A 16,541-nucleotide genomic window follows, 5' to 3' on the forward strand; every position below is an offset into this window, starting at 1 on the left:
CCGTCTGGGCAGCCGATCCCGGGTCGCGAGCGCCCCCCCCCCCCCCCACCCCCACCCCCCGGGGGCCCCCCCCCCCCCGGGGGACCCTTTGACCCCCCCCCCCCCCCCCCCCCCCACAGCTGGGCTGTACGGGGCTGGCCTCATCCCCGAGGCCCCTGCTCCATCGCCGGCCAGGCCCTCGGCAGCCCACCTGTCCGGGAAGGGACTCAGTTTAGCAAACACAGACGGACGGACAGCACCTGGCCGTGACCCGCGTCGGCCATTAGCATTCCCTTCCGGGTCACAGACAGCATGTCGTGAGCCTTCCACAGAAAAGGAGTGAGCCAGTGGCGGCAAGACCGGCGGGGTCTCTCCCAACATGGGCCCCGCGGGCCTCACGAGGAAGCGGGTGTCAGGTGCAGGTGACAGGAGGCGGCATTCTGCTAACCTGCTCCTGCAGGACAAACGCTCCGGGGCTCAGCGGAGGGATGGGGCACCCTGTAGGCCTGTGGGTTTTTCTGGGCCAGAAATACCTCAGTGGGAACAGCTGATCTGTCTTGCCGGGGCCTTGGCCGGGGAGACGAGCGGTTAGAACCCCTGGAGTGCGCTCGCCCTCTGTGGTCACCTGGGGAACCCGGGAGCAGGACTCAGCTGGGCTCGGTACTCAACGGCTCTTGCCGGTGGGCCCGGGGCTTTCTTGTCACACAGCAGCAGGGCAGGATCCCATCGAGTGTCCTGTGAGCGGCATTGTGACACCCAGTCCCCCTCTGCCACTCTTGATTAGCAGGATTCCAGGGAGGCTCACCACCCGACCAGTGGGAGTGGCGGGAGCTCCCCCACCCCCGCCGGAGGCTGGCAAGGCCAGACCACGTTCCAGCCCCTCGGTGGTAAGGCAGATCCACGGGCCACGGTTGTGGTCACTGCTCTCCTCACGACCGGCCACCAAGCACAAGCCACAGGCCAGAGGGAAGCTCTCCCTCCTGCGGGAAGGGCTCAGGGCCCTCAAAGCGAGACTGCAGAGGGCCCAGGACAAGTGGCTGTGGCAGTAAGAGCTCAGCGGAGGACAAGCCGAGGGTCAGCGTGGGCTCCCAGGCCCCAGAGGCAGGGCCAAGGGGCTCGCGGCCCAACCACTGCCGGGCACCCTGCCCAGGCAAGGGAAGCAAGAACAGGGTGGCGGGCACGCCCCAGGAGGCGCTCGGGCCCGGGCTGCAGAGGCCCGGAGAAGTGACCGGACTGAGGGGGGGGGCCGTTCCCCGGGGGTCCCGTCCCCACCGCCCATGTCCCAGCCTGGGCACGAGCGGCCTCAAGTGCGGCTGGGCCTCTGCTGGGCTCTGGCCTGGCCACGGGGAGCCCCCGCTCCGGTGGGAGGACAGCAGAACCCAGGGACGGCAGAAGAACACACAAGACCAAAGGGCAGGAGGGCCGCCCAGTGGTCGGGGGGGGGGGGGCCCAAAAAGCCACGAACGGAAGGTCAGCACGGCCAGAGCAGAGGGCGGGACGCACGTGCAGGCCGGCGCCTGGGGGGGAGGTCACCTGGCTGGGAGACGGCAGGCGTCGGGTCTGGCTGTGCTGCTCGGGTCGTGAGGCCCCTAACGGGCCACAGCACCACCCCTGAGCGGCTGCCAACCACCCACACTCTTCACACACCTGCGCTTTGCCTCACAGCCTCGGGCAGACATCCACCTGTTTTGCCCCAAAAACCACGGATCCGGTTATTTGGCTCCTCTGGACGTGAGGGGTCGGCCCCGTGCGCCCACACCCCTGCTCCCGAGGGCCACCACCCTGGGCCGCTGGCAAGGAAACCACTGGGTGACACTGCCCAGGAGCAACCTTGCTCTGCCCCACGGCAAACAGGCGTCCTGGGCCTGACGTGCCGCCACCGACCGCGGCTCCACAGTCAGGAAGGAGGGAAGGGTGCTCCGCCACGCGGGGGCTGGGGACCAGGGAGGAGGCAGCAGTCTCTGTCGCCCGGTGCCCCTGCCCCAAGCGGGAATCGAGTCCCTGGACGTGGGAGCCGGCCCTCCCCGGATTCGTGTGTCCCCAGCAGGGCTGCCCCTCGTGCGGAGCCGGCCTGACTGTGCCCCCAGAAGGGGCGGTGGCACCTGCCCGACTCGGGGACGGCAGGAGCCCAGCACAGCGCCGGCCTGGGAGAGGGGCCCTGGGCACGAGGGGGAAGATGGCATGATTTTCGGTGACAGATGTGCAGCGTCACCAGGCAGGGCGCACACCAGGGCTGGCTCCCCTGCTCAGGGGGCCCCAGACCCCAGACGAGAGGTCACGCCCGAGGGCCAGCATCCTCGGCTCCTGCCACCCCACCGCCGGCCGCACTCACCACACTCGGGCTGCAGGTGCTCGGGGACGCAAGCCTCATAGCCCTCCTTCTCTGGGACCTCTATGAAGTCGTCGTCCTCGTCCTCATCCTCGTCCCCGACCGCTGGGCCCGTCTGTGGAAACACACCTGTGTGTGAGAACAGCCCAGAGGCCCGGACGCTCCCGATCCTACCAGGAGAGACCTCGCTCCGGGCTGGGTTTCGGCGACGGGCTCGAGGCAGCACCAAACACCAAAGATGGTCTCCAGGCCCTGCTCCTCAGCTCAGGCCAGCCCTGTGGCTCCTCCACCGGCCAGCCACCTGGGGTCCACGTCCAGACACATGTAAACCTGCCCCACTACCTCGTTCCCTTTGAAACTCATGCAAGAAACCCGGCTTCAAGGTCTCATGGAGCAGACGTGCTCCCAGGGCCCCGTGAGACACGTCTCCCCCAGCGAGAGACAAGATGCCCCCGGTTCCGGGCCGAGCTGAGGGTGGCGTCCAGCTCAAGCCAGGCCCCCCGGGGACAGTGGTGTGCCTGTGCTGCTGGAATAACCTGCCCTTAGGAGTCACTCGTGACAGAGCCACTGAAGAGCCCGTTCCCTTTGGGCAGGGCCACCTGCTCCTTAGCCCGCCCGGAGGGCCTGCTTCACTCCTGGGGCACCGGGACCCTCTGCAGCACCCAGTCCGTGGCACAGCAGGGGCGGGGGCTGCCGCACACCCAGGAATCGGGCTTCTGAGGCTGGTCCTGTGCAGCCCCCTCCTCGCCCCCCTTCTCAGTGACCCCTGTGGCCCTAGGGCAGGACGCGAGGGAGAGGATCCCAGCAGGAGCCCGGCCTACTCCGCACCACGGCCGCAGCCGATTTCAGACCAAGTGGAGGAGACTTCCAGAACGGAGGCCCCCGTCGCGCGAATGCAGACTGCCAGGCCTCTGAAGGTACAAAGCAGCAGCCTTGGAAGAACGGCCCTGTGACACACGCCTGCACCACCAAAACCTCTCTCAATGGCACGCCTCAGAGGCACAGCGCAGGCCTGAGCAGGGGGACGGAGAGCCTGAGTGACCCAGGGGACAGGAGGCCGCGGGCTGGCCCCACACCAGGCCCGGCCAAGTCACAGACGCCGGCAGCGCCCGCCCGCCCGCACAGCTGGGCCTGGTGGCGGCCCCGGCGGCGACCCGGCCACCCGGCCGTACCTGCAGGCCCGGGACGCCCGTGCAGGAGCCACCGCCCGCCCGGAGAGGCATAATCAGATGCAAATGCACTTTGTTTAGGTACAACCCACGGCTGTGCATCTGGGAAGCACGGGAGACATTAATCACTGGAAACTGTAATTTTTGTTATCAGTCTAACACTGATCAAAAGGGAAGCCTGTCTCCACCACTGACCTGTGAAACGTCCCAATTATGCTCTTTGGAAATGACAGGGGCACTTAACTCCCGAGCTGGGCAAATGACGACGATCAATCACGTTTGAATAACAATGAGCCGCGGACCTGAAAATTATTTTTGTATAGAATCTACCCAGGAATTTATGAAAGGTGGAAAGCAGCCCAAGGTTTTAGGGCATTACGGTTCTCGGCTAGTGCAGCGCGTATCAAACACTAAACAGAATTTATGTGTTTTAATTTTCTAAAAGGTAGATGTGCACTGGGTGCTACAATGCATAACATATAGTGCTGGGTTTTAAATACGGGGTCATTTTCATAAAATATTATGCTTATTGTTCACACCCTTGAATTTCACCAGGGACTTTTATTAAATTTTCATTTCTTAAAAAATATTCGGCTGCTTAGCTAACTATTAGGAATTATGCCCTCTTTCTCCCCAACTAAAATTGTTTATTCCTGTGAAGAAACACGGAGCCCTGAGCTGCTCTTTGTTCTTAAATTAGCACTGATCAGGCCGCACCAGGCAGCACACACACCACCTCCAGAACGCCGCCCCCTGGGTCTGTGCAGCCAGGTCCCCCGGAAGAACGCGGCTGACTCGACCGCAGGGTGCTCACCTCCGGTCCGCTGGTGGCCCACTCAAACCACAGCGACGCAGTCAGACACGGACTTTGCCGCCAATATCGAAGCCACGCTTGAAAGCTTCCACTTTCTTTTGGTTCGCGGTGTTCGCTCGGCTGTCTGAACCCCCCGGAGCTCAGAGTGACCCTGGATGTCGGGCCCTGAGCACATCAGCAAAGGGCAGTGACATCTGGTGTCCAGAGGTGGAGGGGGGCGCCACGTCCAGAACAGTCACTGCGGCTGTGACACCTGTGTGACCTGCCCTGGCGCCTCACACAAACGCCTGTTCAGAGAGCAGGAGCACCGCCACCAGGCAGGCCAGAAAGCCCTCTCCATGAGACGTTGGTGAAGCAGCATGGACTGGGGAAACTGAGGCCGGCAGGAAGGAGCCCATGGGAGCCAGTCCCGGGGCAGGACTTCCCCTCAAAGTCAAAGGTCACAGGCTGGTAAGAAACCAGCACTGGATGAGGCAAGGGGAGGCACTGGGGGCAGGAGGCAGAGGAGGGGCGCCCGCTGGGATCGTCCTGTAAGGAGGCATCCAGTTGAAAGTGGGTGGTCCTCAAAACCGAGTGGGCTCATAAGCTGTTCTGTGTTTGCCACAAGCTGAGTTTCCCTGTCGCAATAAACCCCACGAACATTCTCGAGAAACCAGCCCCTGCGTCCCCCCCCACCTTCCCTAACGGAGAGCCCCTGGGCAGGTGGACAGAGCCCTGCGGCCCCTGGGACGCCCCCCCGCACCGCGTCACCCTTTTGGGAGAGGCCAGACCCGAGGGACGAGGGATGGGGGACAGACACCTCCCGGGCACAGCCTGTCCGCAGCCACGGGGAGGCGCAGAGGAGGGCCTCGGGCCTTTCGCGGGTCTCATACAAATGGATTCGCACCCACGGTTAAAAGGATTTAGAAAAATGAGCCTCTGGGATCGTAATTAAACAAGCAATAAAACGGCTAAAATATACAACGCAATCAGCTTACAGCAGTGGGGGTATCGGGGTTACTGATTATTTGAGGAGGAACAGAACGAGCGACCTGGCTCCGGGAGCGGGTCTGCCCGCCAAACGCGCGCCCGAGATGCAGCTGGGACCGTTAAATAAATTTTGTACGATCTAATTAACTTGGTGCGCAATCTCAATTACTTTTCACCCAAGAAATCACTTTTGTTCAGTTTTATGTGTGTCTGTTTCCCTTTTTAAAAAAAAAAATGATGTAAGGCCTCGTCAGACAAGTGAGCTCCAACCTGCATTTGTCTTTCGGCGGCTTGATGGCCATGCATTTAAAACCCCATTCTATCTTATAAACTAAAAATTAAACGTGCTCAGCTGTGATGGCCGTCATCGCATCTGCTATTTATATGCTAATGCCCTCCCTGGAAGGCCGTGCAAATTGCCCAGCCAGGCCAATATCTCATGCACATCTCCAGCTGCTGGGGACGCACGCTCACAGGGCAGAGGACAGCAGGGCGTGGGACTGGCCAGGGCAAGAGTGAGGACACAGGGACCCTTGGCGACACCACTCGGGCCGCAGAGCGCACGGTCCCCGCTCAGCGAGAGCAGAGCTGGTGAAGTGCGTCACCGGGTTCTAGGACGGCCACGGCCCCCCCCCCCCCCCCCCGCCCCGGTCTGGTCTGATCCAGCCCTGCGTCCAGCCTGCTGGCAGTGCAAGAAACCGCGCCGTGGGTCCACAGGACACGGGCAGGCCCGCTGCCAGGGCGAGGCTGGGGCGCGAGGCCCTGCAGGGTCACCAGGAGACTCGGGTGGGTAACTCGGGTCTGTGCCATGGTCCACGTGGGCATCCTCCCCTCAGCCGCCACGCTGGGGCTCGCTGCTGGACTCAGCAGGCCGCGAGACGCGCTCCCCTGGGCTACCTGACAGCGCATCTGGCGGAGGGCGCAGCTTGCTGGTTAGACCGGGCAGTTCCCACCGCCCGAAGGAGCCGTGTCCACACGGGAAGAGGAAAACCTTCAGCGCGCGCCCTCCTCCCTCAGCCCAAACTTCGCAGGCACAACGGCAGGCAGCCGGCACCCTCAAAGGCCGAGGCTCACGCAACTCCCCCCAGACTCCGTCTTCTCATCTGTGAAATGGGGCGGTACCATCATCTACCTCAGAGCATGCTCGGGGACTCAACGGCTGGTACCTGAAGGTGTTCCGGAGGAAGGGGTGTGCGGTGTAGACACACAGGAGAGGCCAGGCACCGCGGGGCTGGGCCCCAGGGCCCCCAGGAGACGGCTGGCCCTGAGCAGGGGGCGCTTGAGCGGGAGCTCCAGTCCTCGTGAGAAAGGCAAGAGGCGTCCAGACCCCTCCCCCGGCCTCCAGCCCCTCGCTGCGGCGGCTCGGCCTTCAGCGTGATGGAGGGGACCGCGTCACCAGGAAGGCTGTTTACTGGCCCTGCCGAGCACAAGGTCCCCACCGCCGGCTGATTTAGTTTCCCTGCCTCCCTGGGGTGCCTGACTCGTTCAACATTTCATTCCCTGGGTTCCCTACTCTGTCCTTTTCACCTACAGGAAGCCAGCACTCACGTGCCTCCAGCAGCAGAGAAAACCTGTCCGACACCAGAGCAGCAGGAGCCCCAGGCCGAGGGGCCTCCTCCCTCAGACAGGTCTGCTGGGGACGCTGGCACAGAGCCACGGGGCTCCATCTGCTTTTAGAACGAGTGACGATGCGCCCGCCGCTCAGACCATGTGGCTGCCACTGGTGAGCGGTGAGAAAACATAACCCAGGCATTCTTAAAAACCATACCGCGGATAGTCTGTATAAACGGACGCTTGAAATTCATTTTTTCAGACATATCGGTTGGTGGGAAATTAATATTTTGTTAATTACACAACAGAATAATTGGTGATCTCGGCCACATAATTAAACCGCAGGCAATTTAAAAGTTTATAAAGGATTTTTATCAGTTTAACAAATGTAGCAGCCACGGATTATTACACCTCTCCTACGACAGCAGAGCCGGAGACTAAATCTACCCGACGACGCTCCACATTGATCCGTTCAGGATTTATCCCCGGCCTGCTTCCCGCAGGACGGAGATACGCTCTATAGAACAGACACTTACACGTATTAAAGGTGGAACTACGTCAAAAGGAAAACAGTCTGTGGACCCAACAGCAACACAGAAAACAACCCGAGGATGGCTTCTGACACGCAGAACCCCTGCCAGGCTTCCCGGTCGGGCTTCCGCAGTCACAGGCTCCCGGCCGGCTCGCTCGCTCGCTCGCTCTCTCTCTAGCGTCCGTTCTGGCCTCCCACATATCGGTCGTTAGTTCTGAGACGCTCGGATCCCTGTCACCGAATTGGCGTCCCCGGCTCGGCCACTGTGCAGGCGGTCGCCAGGGCGAGCCCCGGCTGAGTGGGGGACGTGGGGGACGGCCCAGGCCAGTGATTCAAAGTCTCAGACGTTTTACTTGGGACCGGGTGGAGCGCGCCTGGCTCCTAATTCCCCGGAGGCCGGCGCCGCTGCGGGAGCAGATGTGCAGATACGGCCGCGGCTATTCCGGGAAGCGGCGCTCACCTGAGCGGGGCGCTGCCACTCAGCCCCCCCCCCCACCCCACCCCAGCCCCGATCGCTTCGTCTCCAGGCGCCACGGCCCACCAGCTGGCGCGGACGACCCGTCTCCAAGGATTTCGGAGCGGTGCCTTTTTTAAATCAGTTCGTGGAGGAGCGTCTTCAAAGTGTCCTTTCGGCTGACAGAGGCGGTGAAGCTCCCCTGCCTCCGAAGTCACCTTCCCACACTCAGCTCCACCCTCCGGGGCCATCCTGAGCCTCGGCGCCCTGCTGTCCTCCCGCCGGAGGAACAGTGTCCTGTTTGGAGGACACCCACAGCCCCTCCTCCGGCGGGTCCCCCACCTCGCCGGCCCCCCAGCCTTCAGAACGGAAGCCGGCGCCTCTGACTGAGGGCCTCCCATCCCCCAACCTGCCGGGCCACAAGCAGCATACCTGCCCCCACCAGACACTCCCTCGGATGCCTGGGGACAGTGCCCGGGATGGGGGGCCACATCAGCGAGGGTGTGAGTCCTGCCTGAGCGAGGGAACCATCAAGGCTCTGACTGTATCGCGGGTGGGGGGGGTGGGGGGGGGAGGGGGCACAGCCCCAGCCCAGCACCCACAGGGCACCCAGGGCAGGGCTCCTTCCACACGGGGAGCCTGAGCCCTTCAGTCTCCACCGGCCTGTGGCCTCTGCTGGAGAAAGGACCCATCCTGGATGCTGTCGGCAGCCTGCCCTCAGATTTGAGCCCCGCGGGCCCCCGGGCCGCGGGGCTGCAGCAGCCACGGACAGGGCAGCCGGCCTCTCCTCCCCTGGGGGCCCTAGAGCCTCGAGGCGAGGGTGGTGCCTGCCGGCTTCAGGCACCTGGGTGGCTCCGCCGCCCCCGAGGGCGGGCGAGGGCACCTGCTACAGGGAAAGCGGGAGCCAGCCCAGCTGGGCCTCCGGCAGGAAAGAGGCGGGCCCCAGAGCACCGCGAAGGCCCCCGCACCCGTCCCCGCTCTCGGGCCGGCCTGCGCTCTGGCACCGTGACCCCGGGTCACCTCACGTTCCAAAAGAAATCCCTCTGCACGTGTGGGAACGAGCTGACCACATCACCTCCTTCCCGACACCAGAAAACCACCTTCTTTCGTTGCAAGAGAAGAGTATCTTTTTTCACAAAACTAACTTCTTACTCAGGGCACACACCCGAGCAGGGTCCTCCGTGCAATGCTGCACCCACAGAAGCCGGGCTGGGATCTCAGCGCCAGGTCAGGAACTTTCCTCACCCTCTTGAGGCCTTGCGGGAGAAAGGCAAGGTCGCCCTCTGCCGGTCCCTGGGGGCCGCTGCGCAGTCACCCCTCTCCCGGGCCCCTCCCACACGAAGGGCGGCGGCCTGGAGGGCGTCTAGTGGCCCCGGAGGGGACAAGGTCACTAGGTGCCGAGACCGGGGGTGTCGACCACTGTCTGTCCTAGGTCTCGGTGGCTCTGGATTTGCTGTTCCCAGCCCGGCAACGCCACTCTTCCCACCCTAGAGCTTCCTCTAGCAACAGTTGTGTCTCCCTGGAGCGCAGCCCCGCCCTCCTCCCTCCGGGGTCCTGGGGTTGCAGGTGAAGCTGGTGTCCGGCTCCCAGGCTGGAGCCCAGGTTCAGGGTCCCGGCACCCGGCGGAGAAGGACACTCTGGGGCCTGCCTTCTCGGTTCTGAGAGAGCGGTGCTGTGCTGGCCCCACCGTGGTCTGGCTACGGCTGCCTCTCCCTGCTGGCCCGCGCCCAGTCTCTGAGGACACCCGCAGAGGACACGGCTCTCAAATCCCTCTCGGATGTTAAGTTCCAGGTCCTGGCCCAGACCCACCGGACGGGGGCCCGGAAGTCACGGTCTTTAAGGCTCAGGGTGGCCGCATGATGCCTGCTGTCTCAGGGGCTGGCGGCCTTCACTCGGGCACCATCACCAAGTGCGGGCCTGTCCTGCTGCCTGGGGACACGGTGCTCAAGAGCACCAGCTTCCCCCGTCCAAACCACCCAGTATCTGTGAGGCGCCACGACCAGCCACACCCGGCCTCGACCACCCTCCCCAAATTAGGCACCAGCCGCACGTTCAGCCCGCCCGGCGGCCGGGGAGCTCCTCCGTGGGGCACTACCAGGGACACCGCCCTCTGCACAAGCCTGGAGCAAAAGTCCTGATTTTCTGTCTGCCACAGGCATCCTAACTCTGTGTGTCCTTGGCTACGACGCAGGCGACAGGATGAGACCCCGAAGCCTGGAAGGTTGACACCAGCTCACGGGAGGCTCCGCTGGGGCGCTCGGGGAGTTTCAGGGGACAGCAGGGCTGGCCTAGGTCTCAGCTCAGCCCTTGGCCTCCTCCTCCTCTTCTTCCGGGGCCCTGGGACCTCCCTCCCGACCAGAACCTTCTGACTGTTCCCCCGGCTCACCTGCCACGCCCTCCTGCCCCAGACCCCGTCCCAGCCCTCCAGCGGCCAGGGGGCCTCAGCTGCGCCCTCTGACCTTCCAAACCAAAGCTTCCGTTTCGGGAACTGAGCACCCGATGAGGCAAGAACCAGACATCTCTGAGCCCCCAGTCATTCCCGCTCAGAAAACCGAGCACAGGCCAAAGAGAAGATAGATCTCCTTGCTGTCGCCTCTGCCCCAGCCCGCGGGCGGCACTCACCTCCCTCCTGCGCCCCTCCTCAGGTTCGATGTCCAGCTCCCCAGATCTCCTCAGGGCAGTTTCCAGTTCCGCCTTCAGGTTGATGGCGGCTTCCAAGTGCCCGCCACGAATCCCCGCGCGGGTGAACAGCTGCCGACAAGGAGGCACATCACTGGGGCAGGCCAGGGCGCCCTCCCCTTCCACCCCGGGGGTCAGCCGCTGCACAACCCCGACCCTGGCCTGCACCTGAGCACGTGTGCGCGGTGGAGACGGGCCTCACCTGTACCCAGGAGCGCACGGCCGGCAGGAACTTGTTTCGGATAAGCTTGAGCGCGTCCCGGGCAGACTGGATGACGGCGTGGTTGTCCTCGTCCTCGTGCACCCTCAGGCCATCTGGATCAAAGCACACGGGGTCACCGGAGGAAGCAGGGCAGGTCACCCAGCACCACGGATGGACCACCCGCACTTCTGTGCGTCGGCCCCCAGCCACGTGTCGCCCAGGACCCCACGCCGGATGCCACAGAAAGACGTTCACTACTTTAAGATTTTGGTGGAAATCATTTCAGCCCGACCCCAATGCCCGGCCCGGTGTCCTCACAGACACACGCGCCACAGCCCATACGTCCGGCCCGCCCGCGGCGGCCCTGAAGCCCCTCCCCTGACAGCTCTCAGGACGGAGGCCCCAGCCTCAGCTCGGCCCCAGGGTCCTCCCTCCGTGTCCTGCCCCCTAGCCCTTCTGCGGCCGGGTACCCTCCTCGTGCTCCCCCAGGCCCGGCCAGACAGCGGGCAGCTCCTTGGGGCTGGTGGGGCTCAAGATGCCTGGGCGTGTAGGGTGTTCACACAGCTCCGTGCCCTGACTGCCCTTCCTCTGTAAACACCCCCGAGGGGCTCTCAACCCACCCAACACCCCGCACAGGGGGCCAGGCCACAGCGGGTCCCGTGCAGCACACCTGTGTCGTCGCCAATGTGGCGAGAAGCCGCTCTGCAAACACGTTTCCTCCAGACCAGGGCGGACAGCCACCCTCCGATCCCAACGGGCCCGGGACCAGGCCCCACAGCCTCCCGCAGGGCTCCAGGCCACTTGTGGCAGCAGCCCCTCTCAAAGAGCACCCCGGGTGGGGCCGTGGGACCCAGAGCCTCAAGTCACCCGGGACCCCAACCTTGGAGGACTGGCCCTGCCACGTCCCGAGAAGTCTGAGCTCTTGCCAGCACCCCTAGGGCCCACGGCCAGCCCATGGGAGCCGGTGGTTACCTGAGGAGAGCTCCACATCTAGCGTGTACTTGTGGGAGCCCAGTCCGTGGCGCCGCACAAACCCTTCCTTGTCACCGTCGCTGTCCTCATGCCGGTCCTCGTCCTCCTCGTCCTCCTCCCCTGAGTCCCCTGCGGTCCAGGGAGGGGGAGACGGAGGGCGGGCACAGGCGAGCAGGCTCTTGCTGCAACAGGGCTCCTCGTCCCCAGGCCTCAAGGCACCGGCCAGGCAAGGGGCGCCCCCTTCAGACGCACCGAAGGCCACGGTGGGCAAGGCGGCTCCCGGGCCCTCGGCCAAGTCCAGCGGCACCAGCAGCCTGAAGCAGCTCTCCACCTCCGTGAGGCAGCACCGGATCTCCTCAGACGTTTCTGCAAAGATGCAGGAACTGCCTGTTGGGTCGTGATGACAAGCAGCAGCACCTCCCCTCAGGCAGAGCCCAGGGTCAGAGGGAGGGCCGCCCGCCCCTCCTTCCTGCCCCGGACAGAGGCCAGCCCTGGGCGCATGGAGGCTTTGTCGTCTCTTAGAAACCACCCGACTGTGCAGCACCCCACCACCCGCCCCGTGACATCCTCAGTAACACCCTCACGCCTGGACTTCTGGGAGGCTCACGGGAGCCCCGTGAGTACCAAGCGGGGTAGGCCACCGTGGGCGGAACTTCCGGAAGAGAGCGGCCAGCTGAGAGCCGTGGGGACGCACACCCTTCCCAGCCCTCCAGCCGGACCGCACTCCAGCCAGCACCTGCCTTGGGGCCTTCCTCTCGAGTTCCTCTCACCCTGGCTGCCCCTCGTGGAAAGGGTCAGCTGCTCAGAAAAGGGTCAGGTTTCAGAAGTAGGGGTGCCAGCAAGAGCTGTCCCCTGCCCCACCTACGGGACGTTATGGGGAGCATCGTTCTCAGACAACACCACCAGGGGGCGCAGGAGAGGAGGGCCCACCCGGAGCTTCCTGGGGACGGGCTGGGGGCTGCTGCCAAGGTCAGGCCAGCGGTCTACCCACCTGCAGCCCCACGGGGTGGGGAGAACTCACCCTCCATGTCCCTGACGGCCCGCTCACACCTCTCCCTGTAGATTCTGTCCAAGCGTTTCTGCTTCTCCTCCTCCCGCTTTCTTTCTGCCAGAGTCCGTGCGCTCACATCCTCAAAATCCACCTGAGGAATCAGAGGTTAGACCGGACTACACGAGACACGTGGAAAACACAGTAAGTCAGACAGAAACCCAGAAGAAGGCGTGTCGGCACCGGCACACGGCCCTCTGTGCCCCTGGGGCCCGACGGCATCAGGGCCAGCAGCACTTCCAGCGAAGCACACGCCACGTGGGAAAGCAGCATGGCCCCTGGGGCCCCGGACGAGCAGCGACACGTTCAGGCTGCAGGGGGACTGGCCAGCGGCCCTGGCCGAGGCGGGGGCTGCCGGGGAGGAGGGCCCGGCCCGGCGGGTTTCACGCGGCCAGGACCGCCAGGGCCCACGGCAGACCCAGGCGGGACTCAAGCTCGGGGCCACAGAACAGGGCCGCGTCCGAGAAGCTGACTCCTCTCCCTCGTTTCCGCTTCCTGTGGAAGTCAGGACCGGAGGCTCCGCTCCGTCCACACGTCCCCGTCTTAGAGCTGCCGTCCCCTCCCGGGAGCCCCTCCACCACGCCGGCCGGCAGCGAGACGCCAGGCAGGCCCGCCCCACCTGTTTGCTGTGTCTCAGGAAGTGGTAGCCCAAGGCGAGCTTCTTGTAGGCGGCGCCGTACTTCCCGTGCCATCCTTGGACAGCCCTGGCGGCCGCCTGCCTCAGCCTCTGGGCCGCCTCCCTGGGGGGCGGCAGGGGCTGCTCGTGGTCGGTGCCCAGGGTGAGCTCCAGAAACTCCTGGAAGTTGGAGACGACCAGCACCCGGAACCGATGAGACCGGGCGAAGAGCTGATCTATGACCTGGAAGGCGGAGAGGCGGACCTCGGCGTGCTCTCGGCTCAGCTGGGCCATGAGCAGGTGGTAGGCGCGGCGGAGCTGCTCCTCCGAAGACCTGGGGAGAGCAGCCGTGCTGGCCTGCCGGGCGCCCACTCCCCGGGGACGCTTCGTTCAGTGCCCTGTGTGGGGACACACCCTCTCCCGACCCCCCGCCTCCGTCCACAGCAGGGCAGACGGACGCTGCCTCGGGCCTCTGCCCGTTTCTGCGGGCCCCACGAGCCAAGAACGGTTTTTACGCTATTTAACGGCTGAAACAAATCAAAAGAATAATACTTGATGACATGTGAAAATCACAAGATCCAGCGTCAGTGCCCATAAAGTTTTACTGGGACACGACCGCGGCCGCACCTTCACCTCATTCGCTGCTACCGCCCACAGCTGAGTGGTCACGGCAGAGACTTTATGGCCCGCAGAGCCTACGGTATTCACCACCTGGCCCGTTACACAAAGTCCGAGCTGACACCTCCAGGGGACACCACAGCCCCCAGCCTCCCCTGCAGGTGCAGCCACCTGACTGGAACAAAAGGGAAAGGTCACGGGGCTCCTGGGGCCCGCCCTCCTGTCGCTCTTCCCAGTTAGTTCCCCTGCAGAAAAACCCACTGCCGTTTTGGAGTTTTGTGGGACGTACAGTGAGACCTGAGCCGAAAATCTTGTCGACGTGCAAAGACTTCGCTACTTAAAGTCACTTAAACTTTCCTTTTTGTAAATACAAGATAAGGACGATCGGCAAGTTTTGACTTAAGCTCTCAACAGATCCCAACCGACAATCTTTAGAAAGCTTTCGTGCCGCACTCCCCCACCCTGGGGCCGCTGCCCCACAAAGTGACCGCCTGCCAGACCTGGACGCTGCAGGGCCCTGGGGACACAGCCTCCGGAGAGGTGATGGTGGGGGGCAGGGAAGGGCTGAGACATGCAGGTGGCGGAAGACCTGACCGACCCAGGGGAAGCCCCACAATCCCCCAGGTGTCACAGGCTGGAGGAGCCAGCAATCGATCGGCATGACATCCTGAGCCTGAAGACATACTTGCAAATTTTCTTCAGTTCCTTCATTTTCTCGGGACTCAGTTGGGGTTCTCCTGAAGTCGTGAGCTCTTCTACCAACTTTGAAAGTGTTTGATCCATGTCTAGAAATACGTATGGGAGAGGCGAGAAATGACCCCCTAGCACTTGAAGGTTCTCTAGGTCATTAAACGTTTACTGGGCTCCACCGGTTCCTGGGCATTCCGGGTGGGGGGCTGCAAGGCTGGGCTCCCCACGCCCTTGCCTCTGGTACATGGCCTCGATGCTGAAACATAACAATTCAAGGTGATATTCTGGATACGGCCAACGAGACCTCTCCGACGGTAAATTAGGAAAAGCGCAACAACAAAATACTAATTCTGGAGCTCTACAGTCACACAGATCAGAGCTCAGCAATGGATGCTCAGCAACACGTTAGCGACAGAACATAACCGTGCAAATAAAATTTAGATGAGCTTTTCCCAAACGTGACAGGCGTTTTTTCCCTTTCCAACTATTCACTCCCAAGCCACGAGGCAGCCTCTCGCTACAGACTTCGGTAACGGAAGACCCACTCAGGGGCCAGCCTAACGGCTAGGAGCAAGCCAGCAGAGGCGCACCTACCTAGCACTCCAATGCTAAGCACCTAGCAGGTGTGCACAAAGAAGAGGAAAGGGTGGGGGTGAGGGGAGAATGCGGGCTGGGAGGAGGAAGGCCCGGGGAAGGCAGCCACTAAGCGTGGACAGAGACTGGGGGCAGCACGGATGCCAGGCTTGCCCCAGGCTGTTTTATTCGGAGGAGGGAGGCCAGCAGGTGTACAGGGAGCCAGGAGGAGCTCTCGAAAAGTAACGTTTGTCAGGGACACTGACTCCACTCAATGCACACTTGGCAGGAGCAAGGAGCCGCTCAACTGAGCGCCCTCCCAGCACCTCCCACTGATCATGGATCCCTCCGGGGGGACTTTGCCAGTGTTTCTAAGCCCAGCGCACCACAGCCAAGGACAGAAGAGGGGGCATCCCAGAAGAGAGCAGTGTTCAGGGAGGAAGAGGGAATGTCCTGGAAGGAAAAGGAGGAGGAGGAGGAGGAGGAGGAGGAGGAGGAGGAGGAGGGAGGAATGGAGTCCCAGGGAGGAGGAGGACCATGGGAAGGTGTTCCAGGGGAGGGGAAGAGGAGGAGGAAATGGTGTGCGGGGAGGAGGAAGGCATGGCATCCCCATTCGGACGAGGAAGAGGAGGGAAGGGTGTCCGTGGAGAAGGAAGGGGAAGAGGAGGGACTGGTGTGCGGGGAGGAGAAAAGGGCGACCCTGGGAGGGAGGAAGCGAAGAGGACGGTGTGCGGGGAGGAGGGAATGGTGTCCCCGGGAGGAGGAGGGAGGGGAGAGGAGGAGGAGATGGCATCACGAGGACGGGTTGGGAAGGGCGTCCCAGAGAGGAAGGAGAGAGAGAGAGGAAAGGACGGTGTCCCAGGGAGAAAGCGGGCGGGGCGGGGAGGCGGGGGAGGACGCAGACGGGGAGGCCGGAGGAAGTCCAGGGGAGGAGGGAGAGGGAAGGGCGTCCCAGGGAGGAAGAAGAGAAAGAGAGGACGGTGTCCCAGGAAGAAAGCAGGGGGACGGAGAGTCCCGGGGTGGAAGGGCATGTCCCGGGGAGAAGGAGGGAAAACGCCCGGCGGGGCGTGGAGGTTTGTGGCGGGGGGAAACGGGCCTGCCCTCCGAACCCCGGCTGGGCCGCAGCCCCTTGCCGGCATTGCGACGACCGCGACACGTACCGCGAAACCAGGCCGCTCGCCTCGCTCCTCCCTTTCCGGCGGAGAACCCGCCCCTGTCACGTGCCGCAGATCACCACAGTCATTGGCTCGCCCTGCCACAGGCAGCGCGGGGACGAAGGTCAGCGCCGCGACGACCGCACCTACAGCGCAAGCGGACCAGTCACCTTAGCCCGCCCCTTCCGGCGG

General features: G+C 63.5%; 1 protein-coding gene across 3 annotated transcripts in view; it reads right to left on the bottom strand.

Moving 5' to 3' along the window:
* Positions 1 to 16,448, bottom strand: part of UVSSA (UV stimulated scaffold protein A) — a 29,736-nt gene extending 13,288 nt beyond the window's left edge. Inside the window, exons 1-8 of one of the 3 annotated variants that reach the window (XM_040489770.1) lie at positions 16,356 to 16,448; positions 14,618 to 14,717; positions 13,318 to 13,648; positions 12,672 to 12,792; positions 11,651 to 12,016; positions 10,679 to 10,791; positions 10,420 to 10,548; positions 2,312 to 2,423 (exon numbers count right to left, since the gene is read on the bottom strand). In XM_040489770.1, the coding sequence (XP_040345704.1) occupies positions 2,312 to 2,423; positions 10,420 to 10,548; positions 10,679 to 10,791; positions 11,651 to 12,016; positions 12,672 to 12,792; positions 13,318 to 13,648; positions 14,618 to 14,715 (1,270 nt within the window). In that variant the 5' untranslated portion in view covers positions 14,716 to 14,717; positions 16,356 to 16,448. The other 2 variants (XM_040489772.1, XM_040489771.1) reach the window with 2 other exon arrangements.
* Positions 16,449 to 16,541: the final 93 nt, after the last annotated feature.

This window comes from Herpailurus yagouaroundi, unplaced genomic scaffold (genome assembly GCF_014898765.1).
Source record: "Herpailurus yagouaroundi ecotype Mexico unplaced genomic scaffold, PumYag 28, whole genome shotgun sequence".
NCBI lineage: Eukaryota > Metazoa > Chordata > Mammalia > Carnivora > Felidae > Herpailurus > Herpailurus yagouaroundi.